This window comes from Neomonachus schauinslandi, chromosome 15 (genome assembly GCF_002201575.2).
Source record: "Neomonachus schauinslandi chromosome 15, ASM220157v2, whole genome shotgun sequence".
Lineage (NCBI taxonomy): Eukaryota > Metazoa > Chordata > Mammalia > Carnivora > Phocidae > Neomonachus > Neomonachus schauinslandi.
In genome coordinates, this window is record NC_058417.1 from 35,041,655 (window position 1) to 35,069,425 (window position 27,771).

At 56.1% G+C, this 27,771-nt stretch overlaps 1 protein-coding gene across 1 annotated transcript; it reads right to left on the reverse strand.

The window, feature by feature from the left end:
* Positions 1–27,771, reverse strand: ITGA3 (integrin subunit alpha 3). Its single transcript, XM_044921501.1, has 27 exons — positions 27,680–27,771; positions 27,050–27,257; positions 19,415–19,542; positions 19,020–19,099; positions 17,054–17,303; positions 15,511–15,597; positions 14,918–15,125; positions 14,298–14,494; positions 12,559–12,647; positions 12,295–12,431; positions 12,045–12,131; positions 10,820–10,887; positions 10,612–10,748; positions 9,832–9,981; positions 9,636–9,733; positions 9,120–9,267; positions 8,789–8,857; positions 7,871–7,950; positions 7,683–7,760; positions 7,062–7,164; positions 6,736–6,918; positions 6,417–6,536; positions 5,516–5,629; positions 4,465–4,563; positions 1,370–1,495; positions 828–971; positions 1–66 (listed from the first exon to the last, which is right to left on the reverse strand). Exons 2-26 carry the CDS (start codon positions 27,253–27,255, stop codon positions 861–863), a joined length of 3,153 nt encoding a protein of 1,050 aa, XP_044777436.1. The 5' UTR covers positions 27,256–27,257; positions 27,680–27,771; the 3' UTR covers positions 1–66; positions 828–860.

Sequence of the window (27,771 nt, forward strand, 5' to 3'; positions counted from 1 at the left end):
CCGGATCCGCACCGCGTGGTACTTGGGCATGATCCGGTAATAGCGGGTCGGCTTAAAGAAGTCACACTGGCGGTGGGGCGGAGGGGGGAGTGGGGAGGAGAAGAGGAAGGGCATCAGCATCCAGCCCTCGAGGTTGCGGGAAGATGTGCCTAGCTCCTTCCCCACCCCCACCCTCACCCAGAGGCTCTCAAAGCCAGGACCCCTGACCCAAACACATGCCATCTCCCTGCACTGTGACAGAGAGGGCAAGGTTGCCCACCCTCAGCCCCAGAGGAAGGAGGAACTGAGGAAGGCAGAGAGGAGAGGGGGAGGCAGCTGGAGACAGAGGGGCAGTCACCGAGGTTGCTGACAGGATGGCTAAGGAAGTGTCGTGGTCTGCCCTGATCGCACTGTGGGGGTGGGGGGCCAGCGTGTCACCCCAGAGGGGCTCTGAGGAGGAAAGGTACTAGTTCCAGAAGGACTCTCCTTGTCCCCTCCTTCTCTGGAGGTGGAAATGGAGGCGCAGAATCACTCTAGGTATTTGCTGTGTGGCCTAGAGATGGGGCCTAGCCTTGGCCTGGGTCCTTTTCCGATCCCCAGAAAGCAAAGCAGGCATGGGGAGCATTTTATGGCTCCCTCTTGGGGCCCCAAATCTTCAGGGGAGGTGGTGAGAAGACATCTGGAGCTCTCCTAGGGCGTGGAGGGAGACCATGGGCTGCTCTTCGGGGTGATGCCAGGGGCAGAGTGAAGAGCAGCGAGGGCCCGTGAGGAAGAAGAGCAGATAGGACAGAGTCAGAGGCCCCGGCCAGCTGCAGGGCTTAGGGAAGAGGGCCCGGAGGCCGCGTTACCCGGGTGGGCCGGGGGCAGGGGGCTGCCCCCCCTCAGTAGTCGTCGGTCAGCCTCTCTGTCTCTGACGGCTGGCTCTTCATCTCCGCCTTCTGCCTCTTAGCTTCATACAGGGCGCGAGTGCGGGCTCGCTTGAAGAAGCCGCACTGCGGAGGGGAGGAGGTGGGGATGGGCCATCAGGGGGCGCTGGGGGGGCCTGGCCGGCAGCACTCATGGGCTGGGGCTTAGGGCTGGGGAGCCTGGATGCCTGGGTCCCAGCCCCTGCTTGGTGGTGTGGCCAGAAGCCAGAGCTCCTGGCTTCCCCTTTCCAGCTTGCAGATCCCCCCCCCCCCTTAACCAGGCAGGAATGTCCTGGGGGGGGGGGGGAGGGATGGGGGGTGGGGAGACGGGATGAGACCGGAAGCTGGGGAGAAGGTGGGGACAACGTGGGAGAAGGGTGGGGGGTGGGGTGGAAGCAGGAATGGGATGAAGGGAGAGCTGGTGAGGGTCTGCTGGCAGGAGGTCCCAGAGCGGGGGTCCCAGTGGTGGTCGTGGGGGTCCTAACCTTCCACAGCAGGAGGATGATCAGCCCCAGGAGCAGCAGTCCCGCACCCACAGCCACGAGCACCAGCCACAGCTCGATCTCCGCTGGTAGCTCCTCCACCAGATCAGAGTCAATGTCCACTGAGAACTGGCGGCAGTGAGAAGGGGCTCAGCCCTGTGTCCACCCCCTTAGACCCCATGCTCAGCCACCCCTTCCGAGCGGGGCCCAGGACTGTGCTGTTTGATCTACTACCAGCAGGGGGCACTCAGGAACCAGAAAAAGCCCCTGCCTGCCCACTGCGGGCCGCAGATCCCTCCATCCTCTGGTTTTCCCCAGGAGCAGACCTGGTTCCCAAGGACCAGCTTCAGATCTGGGACGCAGCCTGGAGTCTGGGTTTGTAGCCCACACACCCGGGCTTGAGTACCAGCTCCATCCTTGAGGAGCTGTGTGGCCTTGGACAAGTAAGTTCACCTCTCTGAATCTCCATTTCATGGTCTCTGATAAAGGAGATCACAATGCCTACCTCGTGGTATAGCAAAGTGGTCAAGAGCATGGGTTCTGGAGCCAGACTACTGGGCTCAAGCGCCAGCTGTGCTGTTCACTAGCTGTGTGACCTTGGGCAAATCACTTAACCTCTCTGTTGTTCATCTGTAAACTGGGGATTATGAGAATGATACCTACTTCATAGGTCACTGGTGAGGATTAAATGTGTTTACTATCAGTAAACTACTTTGAGCAATACCTGGTACCTAACCAGCATTCCTAAATATTTACAAAAAAACAAAGAATGCAGAGCATATAGTACCATTATTTTTCTTCCCCTACAGTGGAGATAGATAGATAGATAGATAGATAGATAGATAGATAGATAGATAGATAAATATAGATATATATATAATTATTATAGCATAAAATTATATTACATATATTATAACATACATAATTATACATTATAATATATACATTGTAAAATATATATTATAATGTATACTATATTATACAATTTATTATCTTACGTTATGTTACATATAATATATATTATTTTAACATATATTATGCAATATTGTATATTATATAATATTGTAATATTATGATCTAAAACATACATAGCATATAAGTGTTATATAATATGTAATATGTATTATAACAAAATTATATTACATATAATGTATTTTATATATACTGAGAGAAAATTTTTCTCTGACTATACATGATTATTTCTTTAAAAATTATTTTGATTATTATTTTTGTTTAAATACAGATGATATCAAGAAAACTAAAGGTTCCCAGTAATTTTACTCCCTGGAAATAACTCTTCAACATTTTGGTGACCTCTTTCCATAGTTTTTAATGCCCATGTTAAACACACATCCTTTCTTCTTCCACATGAATGGGGTCTCTGTGTGCTGCATGTCCACCCCCTTAGACCCCATGCTCAGCCATCCCTCCTGCGGCCTGACCTGACTCCTCTTTCAGCTATAATCATCATCTCTTGATGTCAACTAAGAAAGATCAACCCAATCTCTGATGACTGCATAGTCACTCTAGAAAATGTACCACAATTTATTGAACCGATCTCCTACCGAAAGACATGTAGAGTGTTTTCAATTTCATGCCATTATAAACCACGCTTTCAAATATCCCCATATATTTATATTTGCGTATTTGTCCTATTAGCTCCTTAAGATATATTATCATGGGCTGGATCAAAGGAAGTGTGCATTTTAAACTCTAACAGATACTGACAAATTCATTTCCAAAAAGAATCCATTCACTTATACTCGAACCAATAGCATTTCCTTCTACCTCATCGGCACCAGACAGCCTTAGTGTCTTTAATCTTTTCCAATCTGATAGGGGAAAAAATCCTGTGGCTGTTATTTTTATCTCCTCACTACCAAGGTGACCATTTCTAGTTCACCCTGTGTATACTGCCCGTTTATCTTTACACTGCCCTTTACCTTGACATACTAAAAATATATATCAATTCTTCATCATATACGCTAGAAACTTTTTTAAAAGCAATCTATTGGGGCACCTGGGTGGCTCAGTTGGTTGAGCAGCTGCCTTCAGCTCAGGTCATGATCCCAGGGTCCTGGCATCGAGCCCCACGTCGGGCTCCCCGCTCAGCAGGAAGCCTGCTTCTCTCTCTCCCTCTGACTGCCACTCTGCCTACTTGTGCTATCTCTCTGTCAAATAAATAAAAACCTTTAAAAATAAAAAAAATTTTTTAAAAAAGCAATCTATTGTTTGCCCTTCTAGTTTCTTTTTATCATCTCTTTTGCTGTATACAGGTTTAAAATGTCATACAATCTAATTGGTCAAATGTTTCCTTTGCAACTTTTGGGTTTAGTAAAATAACTCCCTCTCCCCATAATTAAAGATTATTATTAAATTATTTTCTGAATTTTCTTCTGGTATATTAAGCTTTATTTCCTCTATTTAAATATTTAATCTAACTCCACTGTAGTTTTGGTTATCACGTGAGGTAAGGGTCTGTCTTTACTTTCCAAATGCATTCTCCCAGCACCACTTCATAATCTAACTTTCTCTATTGGTTAAAAATGCCATCTGTATAACAACATAAATTTCTATTCTGTTCCATTGGTCTTTCTGGCCCTTCCTCCACTACCTTATTTTGGGAGATATACAACAATGCATTTAAGCAATCCTCCCTTCGTCTCCTGTATTATGCCCCCTCCATATCTCCACTATAGCCTTTTCATGAAAAAAATTGACAATTTTGTCATTTTTTTTCCCTCTCCGATGTAACTCAGAATCAAGTTTGAGAACTTTGTTTTCAAGTTTCCACGGAGATGGAACATCTTCACAGAGAAGTTGTGCAGATCAAATAAGCTCTAGCAGAGGTTCTCAGCCCCGGTTGTACCTTAGAGTCACCGGGGAACTTGTAAACCTCCCCTACCTGGGGTCCCACCTCCACGGACTCATTTCATTGCTTAGGAGTATAGTCCAGACACCAGAAATCCTCCAGAGGAGTTCCATGTGCTGCCAAGATTGAGAACCCCGTAGCTAAGGTGTGAGCGAGTGCTCTGAAAACCTGCCCTGCGCTCCCATGCCCTGGCCAGGCACTGTGGCTCCTCAACGTGCTCACTCACCCACACGGTCTTGTTCTCCATGTTGATGGTAGGGATGCTCGTTCGGAGGAACAGGGTAGCCCAGCCGGATACACTGACTCTGTCAAAGTCTCTGTAATCCTGGATGGGGGCAAGGGGTGGTCCAAAGAAGTAGCTGAAGCCCCTCTGAGCCTCCCTCTTGACCCTGAGCATCCTCCCCAGGGCACCCTCCCACCACACAGCATCTTTAAGCAGCACCCCAAGGGATCCGAGAGCCAGGCATCTGCACACACAAATGCACATCATTCATGCGGCGGGTCCTATGCCGGATGTGGGGGACAGCAGAGACAAGGAAGGTCACAGTCTAGGGTCAGGTCTCTGGGCTAAATCTGGCCCATCACATGTTTTTGTAAATAAAATGTTTTTGGCACACAGCCACGCCCGTTCGTTTCTACGTTGTTCATGGCAGCTCGTGCCCAATGGCAGAACTGAAGACTTGCAGCAGAAACTGCATGCCCCACAAAAGCTGAAAAGATTGATAATCTCCTCATTTGCAGAAAAACTGGGTCTAGGTGGCTGGCATGTAAGTGCAACCCAGAGCAGAGCGTGATCGGTGGCATGCGCGGCTTCTGAGAAAGTTCTGTGGGTGTGTGGAGAGGTCGTCTGCAGCTGGGAACCTCAGAAAAGACCTCACTGGTGGTGAAGCGGCTGGGGAGAGCCTGAAGGCTGAAGAGGAATTTACAGGCAGAGATAACAGAAGGGGAGCTGGCCTTCCGGGGGGGGGGGGGGGGGGGGAGTGGCACCGCAAAGACGTGGGTGTGGGAAAGAAACAGGCGCAGGACACCCGGGAGAAGGTCGTTCTGGCTGGAGACGGACATGACATCATGCCCACACGCAGACACGCGATCTAATGCTGACAGGCATACAGTGACAGGAGTACAGTGGCTCCTGGGTAAAGTCCGACGCTGTCACTGACCCACGCACGCACACACAGCCACACGCAACCCTGGCTATGACCCCGGCCTCACCCTCTCCCTGTTGCTCTCCCCACCCTGGCGGGGGGCAGTAGAGCCCTGCAGACCCAGGCACTGACCTCAATGAAGGTGCTATTCCATACTCGTGCCCGCACTGTCACATTGGTGATGACAGGGGTATCAGGAATGGGGCACTCCAGCCACACACAACGGGCCTGGTCACTGCCACACTTCTGGGGTGGGCCGGGAAAACAGGACGTGAGACAGTCTGCGGCTCCACATTCTTCCTGCTTCACCCCTTCCCTTTGGCTCTTCCCCTGGCTTAATCCCACCCACGGGTGACCCCAAGGGGCCCTACCTCACCCCTCCCCTCATGCAGACCACCCCACCCCCACACTTACACATCGAGGTCCTGTTCTTTAGGCCAAGCACATATAGATGCCAGGGACGTAGATAACATGAAATCTGGTCCCTTTGTATATAAATGGGGCCCAGCACCTGACACCCCCTTTCCACCCACGTCCCTCACTGAGCCTTTGTTCAAGCCAGCTCCGGCCACCTGGGACACCACCTCCTCCCTCTCCACCCAGCTAGGCCTCAACTTGCTTCCCAGGCCTGTTCCTCTCTCCCTTCCAACAGAGGGCGCCCTGCACCACCCATATCTCCCTGCCTCCCCTCCATCCTGCCTCTCCCATTCCCCAGCTCCAGTGTCTAAGACTTTGAGCGGCTGTATCACCCCCAACAGGATGGGGCTCTGGGGAATAAAGCCAGTGTCTCTTCCTTTGGCCCACTGAATTGGCTGCCCACCAAGGGCAAGAGCAGTGGGATGCCCACTGAGGGAGGAGAGGAGTCTTCCTCCCTCTGACTAGGGGCGCCTCACGGCACAGGGGTAACATCACCTCATCACACCAGGGTCTCCTGGTGACCGGCGCCCAATCCCCCTTGCTTCGGTGCCCCCTAGTGCCCACACGCCCTATGATGGTGGGGACGATCCCTTCCAACCTTGTCCTGGCCACTCACCAGCTTTGTCTCGGACTTGGCTTTCTTGGTAGCAGCCAGAGTGACTGGCGGGGGGGCCGGGCCTCCCCCTGGGTCCAGCTGTCTCCGCCTGCGCTGTGGAGATGGCCCGTCGCCAGGGACCTGAGAGGGAAGAAGATGTTGGCTGGGAGGAAGGAGCGGGAGCAGAGTCGGGGGAGAGGCAGAAAGGGCAGGGGGCGGCAGGCTCCTAAAGGTGCACAAGAAGGGGGAGGGCAAGACACTGGCCTTTCTGCCCTGCGGCATGCAAATGAGATATGATGCAAATGAGATGTAAATGAAAGGCCCCCAGTGGTGTCCTTACAGAGAGAGTGAGATTCAGAGGGTTGATGAGGTCTCCAGGTGGCCGGCAGGGCCAGGACCCATTGCCGTGGATGGTGATGTCTGTGGGGTACAACAGCCACTTGCCATTGATGACTTCGTAGGGCCACTCCAGCCCTAGGGCCAGGGTCCCCAGGGCTGCCAGCCCTTCCCCCACGGGGCCCACCTGTGGGCACAACGGGTGTCACGGCCACTGCCTCCTGGCAAACCACCTCCATCTCACCCATCCCCAACCCGCACACCCGCAGACCCCAGGCCCGTCCCCGCCTTCCCAGGAGTCCCCGCCCAGGGTCCCTGTGGCCCCCTTACCTGGAACTCATACTTGAGGGGGCTTCCCACATCCTCCACAGTTTTCATGCCAGACTCGCCCATCACTGTCCCTCCGAAGAAGCTTTGTAGCCGGTAATTCACTCTAAGGGTAAGAAAGATGCTGGAGTCTGAGGGGGTGGGAGGGGCCCTAGCAGAAGGGACGGGCACTGAGGTAGGCGAGCTCCAGCTCCTCTGACATCAGGCAGACCTGAGATAGATCCCTGCTTTGCATGCACTCGCTGTGTGCTAGTTATTGCTCAAGCAAGTTATGTATCCTCCCAGAGCCTCGGTTTCCCCATCTGTAAAATGGTTGCTATATCATGGGGCTGTTGTGGGAAGTCAATGAGCTGCTGTATATAAAAATCCTAGCACAATGAGCCCTCATGAAATGCCAGGGCCACACCAACACCTTGGCCCCAGGGTGGCTGATTCCTCCACTGCCACCTGCCTTACAAGGGGAGTAATAACAGCAACGATAATGATAGTGATTGCTGTCAAGGGAAGGGGTGACCCAGGGGAAGCGCAGGCCTAGACAGGTGCGTCCGAGGAGCTCAGGAGCCACGCTGGGGACAGGCAGGTCCACGCACAGGCACAGCAGGCTGGGGAAGGGGTGGTACCCACATGCTGAGGGAGGCCTGGAGTGTGTAGTCCACCAGCAGAGTCAGGGTGATGGGCCACAGGTTGTCCTGGTGACTTGACCTGGGGAGGGAATGCAGGGGGTAGGTGAGAGGTGTCAGCTGAGGCCCGGGCTGGAGGACGTCCCAGGGCACCTCACCCCTGCCGCAGACTGGCTTCTTGAGGTCACTCACGTGGAGAGCTGCAGCTGTGCATGGAGTTCCCTTGTGTGCAGGGTCACCCCGGTGACTTCGAAGGCGATAAGCAGCTCCATCTGCCATGAGGACCAGGGAGGCAGAGAGAGAGGCATTTGGGGCCGGGCAGGGGTGATGCCATATGGGAGAGACGGGCTGAACGCTATGCGTCGGAGTTGGTTCTCTTGCTCCCCCCCTTCTGGGCAAGGAGTCTCTGCCTGGCCACCTGGGTCCACTCTTTCACCTTGTTAGCCTCATCCTGTTTCCCCTTCCCCTTCTTCTCTGTCCATGACATCTCTGCTACTTTCAACTATATGACCTTGAACAAGTCACTGTAACTTTCTTTTTTAAAAAAGGATTTATTTATTTATTTGAGAGAAAGAGAGGGCGTGCGCAGGGAGAGGGGCAGAGGGGGAGGGAGAGGCAGAGAATCTCAAGCAGACTCCACGCTGAGTGCAGAGTCCCAAGGGGAGCTTGATCTCATGACCCTGAGATCATGACCTGAGCCAAAATCAAGAGTCAGGCACTTAACCAACTGAGCTACCCAGGTGCCTGAGTTACTGTAACTCTCCAAGCCTATATTTTCTTTCTGTAAAACAGCATCTACCTCCTCAAAAGGTTGTGAGAATTGCAGCATAAAAAAAAGTGTGAAGTGTTGGACTCAGGGCCTGGCACATAGTAGGTGTTCAGCAAAATCCAGTTCCTCACCTCCACCTGCTCGAGTTTTGTGCATCGCTAGTGGCCCCATTTTTCTTAGTCTCTGGGCCTCTCCCCATGCCCTCCTGTATTTCCCTGTCCCTATCCTGGCTCTTTGCTTCAAGGAAACCTGGGAAGCAGGCAGGCAGAAGAAAGGTTAAGGAGCTCATCAGAGTAGCAGGCTGGGACCCACAGGCCTGGGAAGGTGTGGCCAGCACTCACCCTCTGGTTCCGTTTGAAGGGGTTCCCCAGCTCACAGACAATGGTCTCATTGGCCTGGCACATCCCAGCCTGAGGAAAGGAGACAAATCAGGTCTGGGTGGTCAGAGTAGGGCATCTCCAGCCCCCTCCCTATGGCACTGGGTCTGATGCCTAGAGGCTTGAGCACCGGGTGCTCCTAGCATTAGAGACGCTGCAGACACCTGAAGAAGCCCAGCCGAGAGGAAGCGGGGTGGACACAGGACAAATGAGGACACATGTAAATGACATGTATATAAGGATGTAAATGCTCGCGGACCCTGTTTGGGCTCTGAGCCCTGCAGGGGGCACTCACGGGGCGCACTGAGGACAGCAGCAGGGAGGGAGGCACCGCCAGGGTGAGCAGCGCCTCGTGGGCGTCTTCCCCAGCGCGCTCCCTGCTCGGGGTGTTGGTCACGTTGATGCTCAGGAGCAGTTTCCGGCCATCTCTGCTGTACTGCAGCCTGAGCGGAGGGAAGGACCCCGGCACTGAGCCCAGAACCCCGCCCCAGGCCCGCCCCGGATCAACTAGGCCCCGCCCCTCAGGTCTACTGAGTGAAGAAAGTCCCCTCTCGGGACAGCCAAGCCCGGCCCTCTGGCCTCCCCTGGAGAAGAAAGCCCTTTTCTTTGTCCGCGAAGGCCAGCCTAAGCATCCACCCGGCCAATTAACGTCCCTGCTCTCAACTCGCCTCTCCCTGAGGCCCCTCCCCTCAGATCTTCCAGGGTCCCCGGGAATCGCCCAGACCCGCAGGGCCCCGCCCCTCACCTCCCGTTAGCCAATAAAGCCCCTCCCCGCCCCACCCTTGGCCAATCAGCGCGGCCCAGAGCGCACCTGCTCAGCGGCTGCCCCAGCTCCGACACGAAGGCCACCTGCATCTGCAAGTTGCTGTCGCATTTGTTGTCCTGGCCGCACTCTTTCTGGAAGTGGACCTGGGGGTGGCCGGAGGCGTGAGGGCCCATCCTCCACAGCGCCCTCTCGCCCCACAGGCCTCCCCGGCCCCCGCCCTTCCGGCCCGGGCCCCACCCACTTCGGTGTGGTTCTGCAGAGCCTGCGCCTGGTTCAGCACCGGATACGGGTCTAGGGACCGCAGCCCCAGCCGGGGGCGCTCGGGCATCCTCAAAGGTAAAGAGTAGTTCATCGAGATGATGATGGGACGGAGTTTGTCGCGGACGTTATCCTGGGGAAGGAGGGGGAGCTGAGCCCAGCGCTGCGCTCCCCTCCCCCCTCCTCAAGTTGACTCTTCACACCAGCCTGAACCCTCAAGGAGGAGCTGAGCCCCCACCCACCTTGAAAAACCCCAGTAAGGCTGAACCCCCTCTGGTCCTATCATCAGATTGACTCCCTTCCTACAACTCTGACCTACAAGCAAGATGATGGGACTCCTTCTCCCCAGAGATGGGGGTGGGGGGGTGTATCGGGGGTCGGGGGTTTGTTGAGCCTCCCTTCATCCCTGGGGTCCCCAGGATGAGCTCTTCCAACCGTGATATCCTAGAGAGGGGCTGAGCTGGTCCCGCACTCACGGGCCCCCTTCCCCCCAGACACCAACTAAGCCAAGAGTCTCACACACCTCACTTTTCTCAGAGGTGATAAGCCCTTTGGCGCCCATCCCCATTCCGAGGCTCTCTGTCTCCTTCTACCACATTCTGTGCACTGTAGCGGCTGCAGACCTATGGCCTCCCAGGTCTCCCACCTCCCCCACCTCTGTCTCTGGGGGGACTCCAGTCCCTCGCCCCTGACCTGGGGGGACTCTGGCTAACCTCCTCCAGAGATCTTGGAGCCGGCGTCCCGCCCCTGGCCCCTCCCTCACCATCAGGAGCAGTTCCAGCTTCTGGCAGCGCATGTCGGGCATGGAGAAGAAGCCGTGGAAGACGGCTGACTGGCTGCGTGCAAAGCGAAGCCGAGGCGGTCTGCGGTCCCGGTCGGCCTCCAGCGTGTAGGCCAGGGCTGGAGGTGGATGGGGTGTTATCAAGTGGCCAGGCAAGCATACCCCTCCCTTCCCCACACCCCATACTCACTGATGTTTCGCCTGTAGTTGGGGTTCCCGGCACTCTGGTTGTAAGCAAAGCACAGCTCCACCTGCACGCTGTTGGGAGGCGGGAGACAGGAGGAGGTCACAGTGGGACCCAGTTATCCACACCCTGGCCTTCACCCCTGTACTGGGCCAGGGGAAACCAGGCCCTTAGGAGGAAAGGCAGGGGCAAACCTGGGGAATCCACAGAGCTGGTTAGGGTGTCTTTGGCTTCTTCCCTGCCCACTCCCATGAAAGCCATAGAAAACAGGGTTAGAGGGGTGCCTGAGTGGCGCAGTTCATTAAGCATCCGACTCTTGGTTTCGTCTCTGGTCTTGAGCTCAGAGTCATGAGATCGAGCCCTTCATTGAGCTCCGCACTCATCGGGGAGTCTGCTTGAGACTCTCTCTCCCTCTCCCTCTCTGCTTCACCTCCCTCTAAAATAAATAAATTAAATCTTAAAAAAAAAAAATTAAAGAAAACTGGGTTAGAGGTCACCAATGGGGAAACTGAGGCCCTGAGAGCAGAAGGAGTTGCCTGAAGCTATCAGTTGGTTGGTGCCCTGCCTAGTCTTATACAGGGTACACTGTCCAGATCTCCTTCTCCCACTCACCCCTGCTTTCTGCTCTGGGTCCCTTTGCCTTCTGATCCAGGCCTCATTCATGCAAAGGCCTCAGGGCCATCACCATCATTACTGTGACCATGTTAGCAACTAACATATTCTGAGCACTTGAGGTGGACAAGGTGCCATGTGAAGGGCTTTGTGTACATCATCTCTAATTATCACAACAATCCCATAAATTCGTTGTTACTATTATTAACTTTGTTTTATAGGCAATGAACCTGAGACTCAAGAGAGATAACAATTTGTTCAAGGTGGCTCTCTCTCCCATCCACCTAAGTGTCTCCCTCTTCCCTCCTCCTCCGGGACCTCCCTCCCCAGAGCCCACCCTTACCACTGCAGTGGGCATAGCTGGGATTTGAACAAGGCCGTCCAGAGCTCCCGCTCCTAACCACCATGCTCTCCTACCCCTCCAATTTGCCCATTACCTCCTGCAAGGAAGTTGGCTTTTTAATGAGGTTGGGTAGGAGGGGCAACGCTTACCCCAGGAATCAACCCTCTAAGGGTGGGAAATCAGGAGTTGCAAGGGGAGGGGTTTGGGAGTCAGGGTCCTTCCTGGCATGCCCATACATAAGGAGTATGTGGACAGAGCAGGGGCTGAGAGTCTCACCAGGAGGTGGGTGTGCAGAGTGCAGGGTCCAGCACAGATGGCCTGGCCACCAAGGTCTTGTGGAGGATATTGATGACAGGCCGTGCCCTGCATAGAAAACAGACATCAGTCCTTCCTGCCCAGCCCCTGCCAGGCTAGACCTGGGGCTCAGGCTTGCGTGGACCTGGTGCCGAAGATGGATGGAGCTGGGGAGCCATGCAGACAGGGCTGGAGGGGAGAAAGGCCCCTATCCACCATCGCCCTGGCTTACCGAAGCAGCACTATGCGGTCTGACAGGCTCCCCACCAGCAGGTCTGGGTAGGAGTTCTCATCCACATCCATCCGCCCACTCAGTGAGTAGCCAAAGGTGGCCAAGCCGGGCAGTCCCAGCTCCTCCCCCTGGATTACCTGGGGGTAGGGGGAAGCAGTAGGGACAGGCTCAGGGTGAGCTCTGGGGACCGGGGCCCAGGGGGAATAGGGAGAGGGTGGGTGAGGGGAAGGAGGGAAAGCCCCCTTTGTTCCTGTCCACCCATACCTGCTGCGGCTGTCCCAGGAGCCCCCTGGAGCTGCTGTGATAGATGTACACTTTGCCCAAGCCCTCGAATGGGGCTCCCACAGCAATGTCTGGGGAAGAGAGGCAGGACAGGTCACCCTGAGTCCTGCGGACCCCATGTCTCCCCGACCTGGCACTCCAGGCCACAGGGTCCAGCAGGAAACAGAACTCACACTGCCAGGCAGCACTCAGAACATCAGGGAACGGAGCTCTATGGCTCAGGATTAAAACTGGGACCACTGTGAGCCCAGGTGCCTCCTTTTATATTGTGGGAAAGTAGGTCTAGGAGAGACAAGGGACTTACCTAGAGTCACATAGCAAGTAATGTCACAGGCAGGCCTACACTCCAGATTTCTGAGCACTGGCCTAGTGTTTGTTTTCCCTAACTATGGCACCTTGCATCTCCTCCACCAACCTCCCCTTCAGACACCTGGTTCTTCTAATGACATTTACCAGCAGGGTCACAAAAGGAAGTGTTCCCCGTTGGTGACTCTGCCAGCTAGTTATCAAGCACTGCTCTCATTTAATCCTGACGAGACTGCTGGGGTAGGTACTGCCGTCCCATTTTATAGATGAGGAAGCAGACTCAGAAAACCCAAAGCCACACAGCTCATGAGTAGAAAGAGGATATTGAGTCCATGCCTGTCTAACACCAGGGGCTGGAATTTTAATCACACTATCTCTTTCCTTATTAAAGTTCCTTAGACTTTTAAAATTCTAACCATTATTTCCACAAATAAACCCCAAATGTTTTATTATCTTCTTAACCTTTACTCAACTCTTTCTAGTTCACTGCTTTTGATCTGATAAGGCCTAGGTAACCGGAAAGCCAAGCTTGTTAGAAAAGTATGTAAAGGAAAAGTAAGTAGGTTCTGAGTAGAAACCGGACGACTCTTCTATCAGTAAATGTTTGGGCTTTGCTACCTGAACTTTCTAGCACCTACTTTGGCTCTTTAGAGACTCCTCTGCCTTCCTTTTGGTTCTCAGGTATGTTCTGGGAAACTGAGGTTGTCAGAAAAAGTGGTTTCCAGATAAGCTGGGTGCTCTCATGGCAACCAGGCTCTTCCTTACTCTGTCTCTTTGCTTGATACCCCAGGTCTGATTGATCCCCAAGTCCTGCACAGCACTGGATATCCTCTACACCTGGGCCTCCCACTTTGTCCCAGCCCTTCGCATCCCACACTTGATAGAATACATTCTTGGTCTTAACATCCCCAGCCTTGCTCTCCCCCATCCATCCCATATTACCCTCCAGAACCATCTTTCAAGGTACCAAGTTATCGTATCACATCCCTGCCCCCAGACCTTCTCTGGACATGGACACCCACCCCTCTGCCATTACCCAAAGGTAAAGCCCCAGTTCCTCTGCCTGGCTTTCAAAGCACCCACCCCATCTCCACACTGCTGCTCTAGCTTCATTCATATCTGATGTGAACAGCCCACATCCACTAAATTTGGGTAGATCGAGAAATCACGTGATACCCCTTCTGTGCCCTTCCACTGTGCACACTCAGCCCAGCATCTGATGCCCAGTGGTACATCCACCCCTGCGGGAGGCCCACCAAGCTTGCCGCTGGTAGCTTCCTCTGCACGGCCTCTCCCTGTTACTGCTGTGAACTCCCTGGGCCTGGGCCCCATCCCGTCCTCTCTTCGGGCCCTGTCAAGCCTGGTATGGAGCTGGCACTCAGTGGGTGTGCTGGGGCAGGACTGCTGGCTCATACCCTGGAATCCGTCCTGGTTGATGTCACCAATGCTGGCCACGGAGAAGCCAAAGGCCGAGCGACTGGGGCCGTGGAGCAGGAGGGAGGGGTGGGCAGGGAAGGAGGTGCCTGCCTGGTTCATGAAGACATAGAGGGCACCCCCTACCTCTTCTTTCCGCTCAAAGTAGTATGGGGCGCCCACCAGGAGGTCCTGCCACCTGCACAGGAGAGAAGGAGGGAGAAATGGGACAACCTAACTCTCGTTTAGTGGGCACAACTGCGCCAGTTGTGCATCTCTGGCCATGGTTCACGGGAAGGACATGGAAATGCCAACGGGACCCGTCTGACAGAGGACACACGTCATGGGGAAGCCAGGGAGCGCAGATCACACCCAAACAACCCACATCCACGAGAACCATACAAGGACAAAAGGAGATGCAGGTGTCATGCAATTGACATGTAAATACCCAGAATCTCATCAAGGCTAATTGCAAATCAACATGCAAATCAACATGCAAATCCCTGTAAAGAGCATGCAAACAAATGAGCAATCGGGACCTTCCATTTCTCTGCCCTGGCTTGGGCAAGACTGCCCCCCCTGCCGTTCTCCCTGGCCCCAGAAAACGCCCCTGGATCCTCACCCATCATTGTTCAGGTCTGCCAGGGCAATGGCGCTGCCAAAGTAGGCGCCCACCTGCATGCCCTCCAGCACCTGCCTCCTGCGCAGGTCTCCGCCTGCCTCCTGGCTCAGCAAGAAGACAGCGCCCATATGTCGGTGCCGTGGGGCACCTGTCACGATGGTGATGTCCGTGGGGTGCAGGATGGCGATGCCCACCTGCACTGTGTATCCTGGGATGGGGGCGGGGAGGTGGTCAAGCAAGGCCCAGTAAACTTTGTCCCCTTCCACTCTGCCCCCCAGACTTCCCAAATATCTTTTATTCCTCTATTCCAAGTTGGGCAAGAAAGTGGATCCTGGACGCCCAGCCTCCAGTCCTGCCTGCACACAGGACTATGACTTCCATGAAGGTAGGGACTTTGCATTTTGGGTGCTCAGAACAGCCCTGGCATACAGGTGGTGCTCAATAAGTATGTGCTAGTCGAGCTAAATGGCACTAGTCACACCTACACCGTGGCCTCGCTCTTCTACCAGGCACCGAAGGTGAGGGGCCAGAGTGCTAGGAACTGAGCCACCTCCTTCCTCCACCACCCCATGAGCCACCACAGCTGGACTCACCAATATAGAGGTTCCCTTGGTCGTCTGGGTCCTTATAACTATATTCGGATAAATCCCAGTCCTTCCGCTGAATCATGTAGCTGTTTCCTTTCGGGAGGGGGAGGGGAGGAGTTTAAGTCACCACTCCCTTCAACCACCACGTCCACGTCACCCTGCTAACCTCACCCAATAAGGATATAATAACCCCTTTTATTTGTGAGCACTTTGCCATTGGAAAATCATGTCCGCTTTATTTTAATAATTCTGTGAAGTAAATGATGATGCCCATTTTGCAGATGAGAAAAACAAGTAGTTGTTGAGCCAGGGCTGGAATCTGGTCATCCAGGCTCTTGGATACGAAATGACATTTCCCTCACTCTAGACACCGAGGCCAGACTCCACGCCATTATCTCCTGGTCCTGCCCCCAAACTCGAGCTGCCTACCTGTTCCCTGTTCCCTGGGGCTGCTGTGGGAGAGTCCCTGCCGCCCTGCCGAGGTTCTAAAGGACCAGGGGGTGGGGGAGGACCAGAGGACCCAGGAGAGGCCTCAGCCTCCGGTGAGTCTGGAGCTACGACTACGCCCTGGGCTACCTGTTGGTCAAGAGGAGGAGATTCAGGGCTCCCTCTGCCTGTCGATTCTGCAATTAACAAGGATGCAGTAAGGAGAGGAGGCTCACTGGGGCTACAACCTGTGTGGCGGAGAGAGGCAGAGATGGAGGGGGCTGTGAGCCTCAGACACCCCAGCAGTGCGGCCATAGCCGTTACCAGCTCGGCTCTTGATACAAAGAAATACTCCACGAGCCCCGCAAAGATTGCCTTCTATGTATCGATGAGAAAAAAAATGCCCCTAGCTTATTGATAAGTATTGATAAGTGGAAAGAGAAAGAAGCAGAACAGCATGTTTAGTGTGATCCTGTGTGTGTGTGTGTGTGTTAAAAAGATTTTTATATAGTCTAAGATAAGTCAGAGGCGGGGCAAGACCCTCGGGAGTCTGCAAAGGGAAAAGGGGGGGGGGGGGGGGGGGGAGGGGCACTTTCACTCTTTGTTTCACCAAATCCCACTGTCCCAGTTAGTAGTTGTACCAGGAGCATGTTTTCTTTTCTTTTTTTTAAAGATTTTATTTATTTATTCATGAGAGACAGAGAGAGAGAGAGAAGCAGAGGGAGAAGCAGGCTCCCAAGGAGCAGGGAGCCCGATGCGGGACTCGATCCCAGGACCCTGGGATCATGACCTGAGCCGAAGGCAGACGCCCAACCATCTGAGCCACCCAGGCGCCCAACATGTTTTATTTTCTTAATAAGGTTTTCAGTGCTTGAAGTGGAGTCAGATGGACCTGCTTTCCAGTTCAGGTTTCGTCACTTACTGTTGGCAACTTGGGCAACTGACTTCACTTCTCTGAGGTTCAGTGTTCTGTTAAATGGGTGTAGGGACGCTTGCCTCATAAGAGTAGTTTAAGTTTAATTAACATAATGAGCCCTTAAGGCACGACAGGGGCAAACAGGTCTCTTCTGCCCTCTGGGAGTGGGCACTCTCCGCTCCTCCCGCCATCCCCCGCAGCCCCTACCTCGCCAGTTGTTCGCCCCGGGAGCGCCGAAGTACACGGTATTGTGGGTGAAGCCGCCGCTGGTGCCCAGCTGGCACATGCCTGTCGCCAGGTAGTCAGTGTTGCTGTTGCACATCTCATTGTGGTAGGTCTGCCAGTCGTCGGTGGGGTCCAGCTCGAGGTCATTGCCCCGCACGTAGCACTTGCCCACCATGCGCCGCTGATCCTCCGACCCCGACCACAGCACCTGGGTGTAGCGGTGGGCGCAGACCTGGGGACACACACAGCCTGAGACCGCGGCAGGGACCGAAGGCCAGCTGTCTCCTTGGCCCTGGGCACCTCTGGCTTTGCTGGAGAGGAGCTGGAAGACGTCTCCCAGCTTTTCTGTCTTCCCACAGTGACGCCTGGACCTATGTCTGCTTCCCAGGATTTGGAAATCTGCTATGAAGTTTGGGAACACTTTTTGGGAAGGCCAGGAGGTCCTGGGTTTGAGAGTGGCTTACGGATCTTGGCAAAAGGAAAAGGGGAAAGCATGAGGGAATGTGGGGTCCGGGCTCTCAGGTCTAAAAGGAGCAGATGAAGGAACTTACTTCTCTGCTCTGCCCTCTTGGTGGATAGGCCATTATTAAAATAATAATCGCAATGACGCCAGTAATAATAGCAGCTAACACCTACTGAGTGCTTACTATACGCCGGACAGAAGTCTAAGCTCCTCACGATATTAAATCCAGTATGCGTCCCAACACCACTGTGGAGCAGGGACAATTTCCACCACACCCCCCATTTTAGACAAGGGGCACAGAGGCACAGAGAATGAAGTCTCTAAGATCTCACATCCAGAGAGATGCAGAAAATCCTCAAACCAAGGCTGCCAGGCTCCTGAGCCTGAGCTCCCAGGCGCTAGGCAGCTCCTGCCTCTCTCCTAGCTCCCCCTGCACACTGGAGGGGCTCGACAAACAGTTGTGGGACAAGTCCATCAGATCAGGGTGTTTGTAAAACAGCCAGCGGCCAGGCAAAATCCAGAACTGGGCCTGGGTCTTGTCTGCTTGCTTTCTGTGTCTCCTCCCAGCTGTGAGCTCCACCAGCAGCGGGCCGGACTCACTGCTAAGCTGCTGGTGCTAGCAGAGCTGGGGCACACAGTAGGTGCTCACTGAACATCTGTTGAGCGGGTACCCAGGGTCTAGAACTGCCCTAAATGGAATGCTAGACCACACGCCTTCCATTACACGGTTCTAAAATGGCGTTACAGGGAACTGATGCAAACCCAGAGCTTAAAATGGTATTCAAAAGTGACAGAAATTGCAAGAGAGAGGACTAGGGGGTGGCCATTGATTGGACGGGGGCACACTTTCTGGAGTGATGTAAATATTTCTTTAATGGGTATCGGTTACGGTTTGTTGGTCAGACCTCATTAAAACTTAAAATCTGTACATTTCACTGTCTGTAAATTTCACATCGATTTAAAAAAAAAAAGAATTGCCTATCTGGGATTCAGAAATTGAGACCCCAGGGGCCGATGCTGAAGAAGGCAGCCAGGAAGTGACAAGTGACAGCAGGAAGTGGCCCCCAAACCCCAGGGGGTGAGCCGGGGTCAGCAGGGCTGTGCCTCATCCGCCAGCCAGCCTGTCAGGAAGGAGCAGGCCCAGGCCGCACTGCCCCGGGCTCTCTCTGCCCTTTCCTCCTCACAGTTCCCTCAGCTCATTCCCACGCAGGGTGAGCACCCCGGGAGGGGGGGCAGGGGTGGGGGAAGGAAGTGGGTGGTTCAGACAGGACCCAGGCCATGCCAGGCCCTGGAAGCACATCATAAGTGCAGGATCGAGGGCACACTCAGGCCCGTGGAGACTTCCAGCCACCAAAATAGACATCTGCAAGGTCCCAGCTCACTCACCGAAGACCCCTCTCCTGCCCTCTGCTTCCCTCCCCAGCTCCTGGGAAATGAAGGAGAGGGCTGGGGTGGGGGGGGAGCTGACAGTGAGTGCCCACTTACCAGGACTCTTCCCGCAGGGCCCTGGCTGGCCACCGTCACCCCGAGCCACATGTCCTCAATAATGTGACGGTCAGGGTCACCTGTGGGCATGGAAGGGGTCATGAGCCGGGGCACCCGTCCTCCCTGTGCTTGGAACGTCCAGAGGGTAGGGTTGGTCTTCCTGGCCCTCCACCCCTGCAGGCCACCCTCCCTATGCCCTTCTCCAGCCTGCCATGAATCTCAGCTCCACCGATCCCATGTGGTCCCACTTTCCTCTAGCGCCCCCTCCTCCCAGCTGGACAAGAAGGGACTGGAAATTGCCCAGGTAAGCCTGATCGCTGCTCCAGGTCACCCTCTGTGCTACCCCCTCCACCAGACTCCTGACCCAGGGCTGATCCCCAGTGCCTTGCCCTCACTTTTCTCTGAGATGTCCATCCGCTCACAGTCATCCTTGTGGGCAGTGAGTGGGCACAGGTACACAGCACCAGTCCGGTTGGTGTAGCCATCAGGCATGGCGAGGTCCTGGGGGGCACCAGCCAGGAGCCTGGTGGGGGTGGGATGCAATGAGGTTGGTGGGCCCGGGCTCAGACTCCCCAAAGCCTGCTTCGAACAACTTTCTGTTCAACATGTTTGCTGAGCACCTGCTATGTCCCCGGTGCCAGGCTGTGTGCCAGGCTCTGGGGTCAGGAGATGAATGGATCCTGGCCCCCGTCCTCCGGGAGTGGCCAAAACAGGAGGGGCGGGCAAGAAAACAGACGTCTGCAGTAAGCGCCTCCGGAGAGGAAAGCAGGGCACAAACCTGCCCAGATGCGGCGTGGGGAGTAGTCCGGGAGAAGGGGTTCCTCACAGAAGGGGGAACCCGGGCTGAGTCTGAGGATGATGACCAGGGCTCACCAGGAGAAAGGGAGGAAGGGCACTGTAGGAAAAGGTATGATCTGCGGGAGGGCCAGGAAGCGTGAGCAAGCAGGGTGACTCAGGATCCCCTCGGCCCTAAGTATGGTGGGAGCTGGGAACACAAGTAGGGGGGGTGCGGGGGGGAGAGACACACAGGAGGGCAGGGTGGGAAGGGAGTTTTAAGCAAGGGAGTAACGTGATCAGATCTGGGTTTGGGAAGGGATGCTTTGGCCTCTGAAGTGAAGGTAGACTGGAAGAGAGAATGACCAGGGGGAATCCTGGCACGGCCTTCAACTTCCGGGGGGCCTGGGGGAGATGATGCTGGAGGCCTGGGTCCTTCCTCTCTATATAAGGACTCGGGTCTAGTGGCTAGCACTGAAGAATAGGAGCAGGAGGTGACACTGGACGCAGGGAGTGTCCCCGAAAGCGGAGCCAGGTGAGCTGGGGTCAGCAGGGCCCTAAGTGACCTGGGTGATGCTACTCTTCCCCCCCGCCAGGACACCACCACCACTTTGAGACAGGCATACAAGGTATGGGGGGGCTGGGCACCTGACACTTTGGACAATGGGGCCACAGGGCTGAGTTCTTGGCAGGTGGGCCCGAGAGTGGGTATCGCCCCCAGCCTGCCCAGAACCCATCTTTGGGGACACTGACTGCAAGTCCCTACAAGGGTGCTTAGGGCCCTGGCTACCCACCCCATCCCAGACAGGCGGCTAGAGGGGAGGAAGGCAGGTCAGCCTGGGCGCAGTATCTCTGGAGATGGTCCTCGGCCCACCATCATCAGAAATCCCTGGCCTATTTGTTAAAAACCGGCAAACTCCTCAGCCTGCCACAGACCATCTAAATTGAATCTGGGGGTGGACCCCTGGAACCTGCCTAATTAACAAGTGCCCCAACTACTGTGCACCTCGGTTTGAGAAGACAGCTCGACCACCCTTTGCTCCCCAGGCATCATCTCTCCCTGAGGCCTGTGGACGTTCTGCCCGCACGGCTTCCCGGATCCTGATGGACTCGGCCTTCTGGGTGGCAGGTACCTCCTAGGTACCCCTCCATCTGGCCCCAGCAACACAATCACCCTGAGGCTCCCAGCTCAGAACCCGGGCCCTGGGCTGCCCGCCAGAGTCTGGAGGTACACAGCAATGCCCCACCTGCAGCTCCCGCCCGGGACCTGTGAGTGAGGGCCCCGGAGAGAGAGGGCAGGGCAGGGCCTGGGCATGCCGGGACCTGGGGTGCCTCCGCCCACTGGCTGTCAGGAATGCACCGCCTGGGGGTGCTGGGAAGGGGGCGGGACTTCTGCCTGCGCCTCACATCTCCCTCCGACCTCGAGCTGGGAAGCGTCCCTGGGGGCAGGGGTGCAGCTTCTCCAAGCAGAGCAGTTAGGAGCTGCCGGCAGCAAGGCGGGCAGGGTGCCAAGGTGGCAGCCGGGCCCGGTTAGTCACCCTCTGTCTGGCCTGGAGAGGGTGCCTGGTGAGCCCGCTGCCTGACCACCCATGGACCTCTGCCCCCCACGCGACTGCCAGGTGAGGGAGCGAAGCAAAAGCCCGTGGGAAAGGAAGAGAAGAGCCTGGTTCTCGGGTTTGTTCTGCCCCGTGAGGGCAATTTCTTTTCCCTCTCTGAGCTGTGAGTGCCTCATCTGTGAAATGGGGACAGCAGCTGTCCCACCAACCTCGGGGGTTGTTGGGGGGAACAAATGCGTTCGTTCTTCAAAAGGGCTTTCTGACTATGAAGTCATGGCCAACGTGAGCACTCGGTCTGACTTCTGGCGGCATCAGGGACTGGCCTTTGCTCATCCCCAGGTGTTCCTCCAAGCACCGGGGAATTTTTGCCCCACCTGGTTAGGGAGTCTGGAACAGAGGGCAAAGAGCAGACTGGTTGTTTAGAGGGAGCCGAGGATGGGACCTGGGAGTCTTTCCATGGCGGTGGAATCCCTGGGGTGGGGGTGGGGCACCGGCAGAGTCATGCTGGCGCGGTTGCCCAGATTTGGCTGGAGGCAGAGGCTCAGGGTTGGCTACGGTGAACTTGAAGGGGTAGCTCCAGGCCTCAGGGGGCAAGGTGTCCCTGGGCAGCCCAGGCTGCATTCCAGGGTGTGACATGCAGTAGAAGTGTTGCTGTCCCCCAGCTGCAGCCCTGACCAAGTTGTGGGGGCATGAGGTGGCTGGGGAGCAGGGTGGCCATGACCTCCCAGCTTTGCTCATCTCAGAGGGAGTGGGTTAAGGGACTCCTCCTCTCAGCCTCCTGGGGTACCGAGCAGGCAAAGCCGGGCATGGGTGGCATTTGGGATTGCAATCAATCCCTTTACCATCTATACCCGCTCAGCCCTCACCCTGCCCTAGCCTCGTGCCCACTGATGGGCGGTGGGGCAGGGCGGGTGCCCCAATTCCAGCCCCACATCCCAGGCCCCTCCCTCCCCAGAGATTCCACAGGGAGCCCCCCTCCAACCCCCCCCGGGGTATTTTTAGCTCCTACTTGGCCTGCTCAGAGGCCCTTTAAGGCCCTCTGGCTCCCATCCCGGGATCCAATGGGTCTCCAGCCAGAGGACTGGGAGTTGGATGGGGGAAGGCATGTGCAGAGGGTCAGGTCCAGCTCCCTCAAGCCACAGCCAGGTGTGGGAGAGGCCTTCCTGGCACAGAAATGAAATGTAAAATAGCATGCAAATGAGCATCTCTGCTGCCTGCTGTTGGGGCTGGTCCAGGTCAATGAGTCCAAAAGCTGACCCCTCCTAGACCACCAGTGAGTCCAACCTCCAGGCAGCAGTCAGAAGGGAGGCTAGCAGGATGCTTTGCCCAGTTCTTGGAGCACAGAAGAAAGGAGATCTGAGTTTCCCTCTCCTGGAGCCGGCCTGGGCCCCTCCAGGAGCTAGGGGAATGGATGAAATGACCTCTCAAGGGCTTTCCAACAGCTCCTTGGCCTCATCTTTGGCTCCAGCCAGACAGCCCCTCCTGGCCTCTGGGGAGCCCTTGAACTCCAAGTTCCATAAAAGCACCTCCTCACCCCCGTTCCATCACTCTTCCTGGGGTTGTGGGGGGGAGGTGATCAAAGCTAATGTAACAGCCAAGCCGAAAACAGCAGAATCAGAGGAGGCTGGGGAATGGGGCCCAGGAGCATTCAAGGCACCAGGTTGGCTCACCCCAAAGAGAAGAAGGCTCCCTGGGGGGCACTGGGGTGGGGTGATGCTCAGAGATACTGCCTGTAAGATTCAGGGAGGCGCCTGGGAAGCTTCCAGTTAACCTGGAGGGTAACAGGGGCCAGCACTCAGACCACAGGCCCCCATGCCTCACTCCTCAGGGTCCCCTGCCACCTCAGGCTGGGAGGCCGGTGGCGCCGGGAGCCGCTTCAGCTCTGAGAGCAGGGGTGCGGGAGGAGCAGCTCTCAGATGCTGGATCCCAGCTCTGTGCCCATCCTGCTGCCCAAATTAGCCATCTCCCCAGGGGCTCCCGCTCCCGTGGTAGCGGACTCACAGGCTTCTCCGTCCTCCCCCTACGTCACCCTGATGCTGCCCACCCAGCCCCCTCTCCCCTCTGGTGACTCAGCCCTAGAACCAGAGCAACAGGCTGGAGGAAGCAAGAGAATGAGAGAGGACTGGAGAAAGAGGCCTTGGCCCCAAACAAGGCTGTTTTTCTCATTTCTTCTCCCTCTGGCTGGCTCCTTAGTATCTTTTCCATATTTGATCCCTTGGGGTGTTCTCTGTGTCATCTACCCTCCATCCCTCGTGCTGCAACAGACATCTTCTTCCTCCTTTGTTCAGCTCTGGCCAACCCCCTTCCACTTCTTTTTCTACAAGATCAGGCTTCCCCTGCCTCCTGCCCAATTTAAAGCTCCTTGGCCTGGGCTGGTCACTGGAGAGAGCCGGAGGAACAGGGCACTCCGCGTGCAGGCCTTCTGCCTGCAGCCACAGCTGTTCTGCCCATTTCCCCCGGCATGAGAAAGAGGCTGCCAGGTGCCTGCCCTGCCCAGGGAAACATGTTTTAGGAGAGAATGGCAGGTAAGCCCCGTTCCTACCTACCTCAGATATGACCTCATCGGCCAGGAGCCACATCCACCCCCACCCCAGGCTCCGCAGACACCCTCAATTCCACACAAGGGCAAAGGGGAGAGAGAGAGCCCCAGAGGTATCTTCCATAGCCCACAAGGTCAGGCCAGACCAGGACAACTGGATTCCCAGGAGGGAGCGACAGGGCAGGTGCGGAGGGCTGGGGGGCAGGGACCAGCTCCCAGAGGAATAATCCCTCTGCTTCCCCAGGGCTTGTCATGCATCTCACCCAGAAGCCCAAAGCACCTTGGTCCTTGGCCCTGCTCCTCACCCCTCACTTCTGGTGACTGGGAAGCCGGGGCCTGGGTTGGGGTGAACTCTGATGTTCTGGGAGTTCCCTAACTCGGGTCCAGAGATAAAGACGATGGGGAATGAAGAGGGCCCACACCTGGGTTTTTAACCATTTCTAGAATAAGGCCTTCTTTGAGAATAGGACGAACGCCATGCTCTTCCCCTCCCCGTGCTCCCAGACGCATGATTTTCACGTATTTGCAGGAGCCCCCCGCATCTCCTGCAGACCTTCTAGGAACCCCAGGCTAAGAGTTTGTTCAGGATCGGGAAACCTCTCCCCTTTTCCAAAAGGGCTTGTAGGCTAACAGAAAATAAGACCTGACTTGTTGGATCCCCTAAGCTGTGCACTCAGGCAGCTGTTCACATCTGGCTACACAGCTGGCTGCAGCTTAGCCCAGCTGGCCCAGCTGGCCCTCCCAAAGGGCCAAGGGGCAGAATTCAGTGAGAGGAGATGAGCCAAGATAGAGAACCACCCCCGGGGAAAGACAGGATACAGGAGAGAATGGCCCAGAACTCTATCTAGAACTACCTGCCTCTCCACGGTTCATGAGTTTTAGAACCTTCTGGGCTCTTAGCAGGGGTAATGCCATCTCTAGCCGCCCAGGAAGAAAAGTAGAGCCCCTCTGCTCAGCCATCCTGAGTGAGGCCCGTGGGTAATACGGGCCTGGCTTTGGCACAAGAGCCCAAACCTGCTCCCCCGAGACTCAGGCACGTGCAGAGCGGCTTACACACACTGGAGCCCCACTGGCAGCTCATGAAGAAGGCATGTTGTCCCCACGCCCCGCCCCATGGAGACATTAAGACTCAGATATTAGTGACAGATCCAAGACTGGAAACTGGCAGGGGGATTCTGGCGCCTCTTCTCCCTCCCCAGTGCCAGGTTGCCCTCTGAGAGGCCAACAGAGGCAGGAAGGAGGATATAGATCCAGGTCCAACCCCTCTTTGGAGAAAAGTGGCCCAGAGAAGGGAAATATCTTGCTCAAGGTCACATAGTGGGTAGGGGGGTGGGGGGTGGGGTTTACAGAGTCCATTATCTACTCCAGCTTTTCATTATTTACTCTCGCTTTCCTGATCTTTTTACACTGCGTTCCCTCATGTCATGCAGATTCAGTATGGAAAGTCTAAAAAATCTGGGGCGCCCGGGTGGCTCAGTCAGTTAAGCGTCTGCCTTTGGCTCAGGTCATGATCCCGGGGTCTTGGGATCGAGCCCCACGTCGGGCTCGGGCTCTCTGCTCAGCAGGGAGTCTGCTTCTCCCTCTGCCCCTCCCCCTGCTCGTGTGCACTTGTTCTCTCTCTCTCAAATAAGTAAATAAAATCTTGAAAAAAAAAAAAAAAGAAATTCTAAAAAGCTTTTTCTGGGCTGGGGCAGAAAGAGCACCAGTATAGAAACTTGTGCTGATGGTCACTTTTAGGGTCTCCGAAGGATGAAGGGCTGGCCGAGGGCAGGCGGCAGTTGTGGGCGCTGTGCTGGGAAGGGTGTGGTGGCCTTAGCCTCTGCAGAACGTAGACCGAGGCCAAGTAGGTAGGTAGATTGCGCAGGGGCTGGGCCAGCAGGGCAGAGGCCAAGGCTGGGGCAGAGTTTGGACTTTGGACATTCCAAGATTCCTCAAGTTTCTGCAGGCCGCAGCCAGAGCTGGGAAAGGTTTCAATACACCCTGTATCAGACCACATCCTCTTGCTCAGCGGAGTTAGACACCAGGTAGGGGTAGATGTCTGATAGGTCCCCTGGCCCAAAGAGGTAGGTGGGACCTGCCTGACCTGTCCTAACTCCTTCCCTCCTGGGATAGCGTCCCCCACCCCAGCTGCCAACCTGAGCACCTGAGCCCGGGGCAGAGAAACTTCTGAAACCTAGACTTGCCCCTCTAGGCAGGAGTATGTCGGTGGCAGCGGGGAGGGAGGGGCAGGAGGAAACATGGACAGCTGGATGCAATCTCCTTCGCTCCTCTCCCCTGTGGGTAGCTCTTCCCCTCCTTCTCCTTACAGCTGTCGGGGAAGGGGAACAGAAGAGAAAAACACCATTCCCCTCTTCAAACCAAAACAAACACACTCAGGGTTGAAGATTCAACATGAATCTGTGGAATGCAGGGAAGATGTCTGGTGGCAGGGCGTCCCTGCTGGGGGTGGGGTGGGGGGCAGGAGACCAAGCAGGAGTTGGGACAGCTCGCTCTACTTCCCCATCCTCAAGGGATCAGAGGGAGCTCCTGGACAGTTCCAAATGGCCAGACTCATGCATCACCTCACCCTGCAACCGCCAAGCACCAAGCACCAAGCACCAAGCAGCGGTGAAGGCCCTCCAGTCTGGCTCTGCAGAGGGCGTGGCTGGCAGGGCCGGCTGACTAAACGCGAGGTGCAAAGGCCCGGGCGGGCTTAAACACATATGCCCACAGGTTCTTCCCAGGAAATCGGGAAGAGGGATCCACTGGGTGTTCACCTTGCAGTTTTTCCCAGGTCCCAGCCCTGGAGAGAAGTATTCGTACATTAGTTACTCCGTCAACAGAGTGGGAGGAGGCTCAGGAAACGGGGATCCCACTTCTACTTTCAAGAGAGGTTTAAAGGGCTGAGGGGCTGAGTTTAGACAGGTTCTGGCCGGGTCAGCACTTGCCAGTGATTGCTGACCCCATCCCACACCCAATGCCTCCACTTCCCGCCACACCTGGGCAGGGAAGGGCTGCCCACGTACCCCCCGCCCCCTGAATCCCCGTTCACTACAGCCCGCGGCCCGCGGGCCTGGAAGCCAGGCTGCGACTCGGCTCTGGATGGACCCGCAACCTGCACACACACTCTCCCCCCCCCCCCCCCCCCTCCCCCCCCCCCACCCCCCGCCAGCCTCACTCACAGGTAGCGCTGCTGCCGCTCCGTCTGCCGGTGGAGGGCGACCGAGTAGCCGAAGAGGCTGCCCGGGTTCCTGGCCTCCTTCACCACCAGGAATCGGGTGTCCAGGTTGAAGGCGGAGGCGACGCGGCCGCCGGCGGCCACCATCAAGGCGAACGCGCAGAGCATCCGGCGCGGGACGCAGGCGGCGCGGCGGGGGCCCGGGCCCATGGCTGCGGGGGCGGGGGCCGGGGCGAGAGCGCGTGAGGGCGTGGAGCCGGGAGTGAGGACCGGTTCACCTGCTCCCCGCGCCACCGGAGAACACTCGGGCGGGCTGCGTCGCTGAGCCCGGGAGCGCTGAGAAGTTTCTGGCCCCCAGCCCCGGTCAGTTTCACGTCGGCTCAGGGTCTGCGCTCTCAGATTCCTCTCCAAGGTTCGCGGGTCTACTCTCCCGCCAGCCCGGCCGGCGGGTCACCGCCCCCCGCCCCGGGCACCCTGCCCCCAGCGCGTCCCGGCCGCGCCCCCTCGGCCGCACTGTAGCCTTCGATCCCGTCTCGGCGGCGGATCTGGGAACGCAGGCCGGTCGACCGCAAGGAAGACGGGAGGGAGCGGTCCCCTCCGCGCGCGCCCCGCCTCCCCACGCCCAAGTCCGCACCTCCCCACCTTGCGCGCCCAGCCGGGGCTCCGCTTTCCTTCCGGGGAAAGAGAAAAGGTCCTGGCTCCGCCACCGCCTCTTAAAGGGGCAGC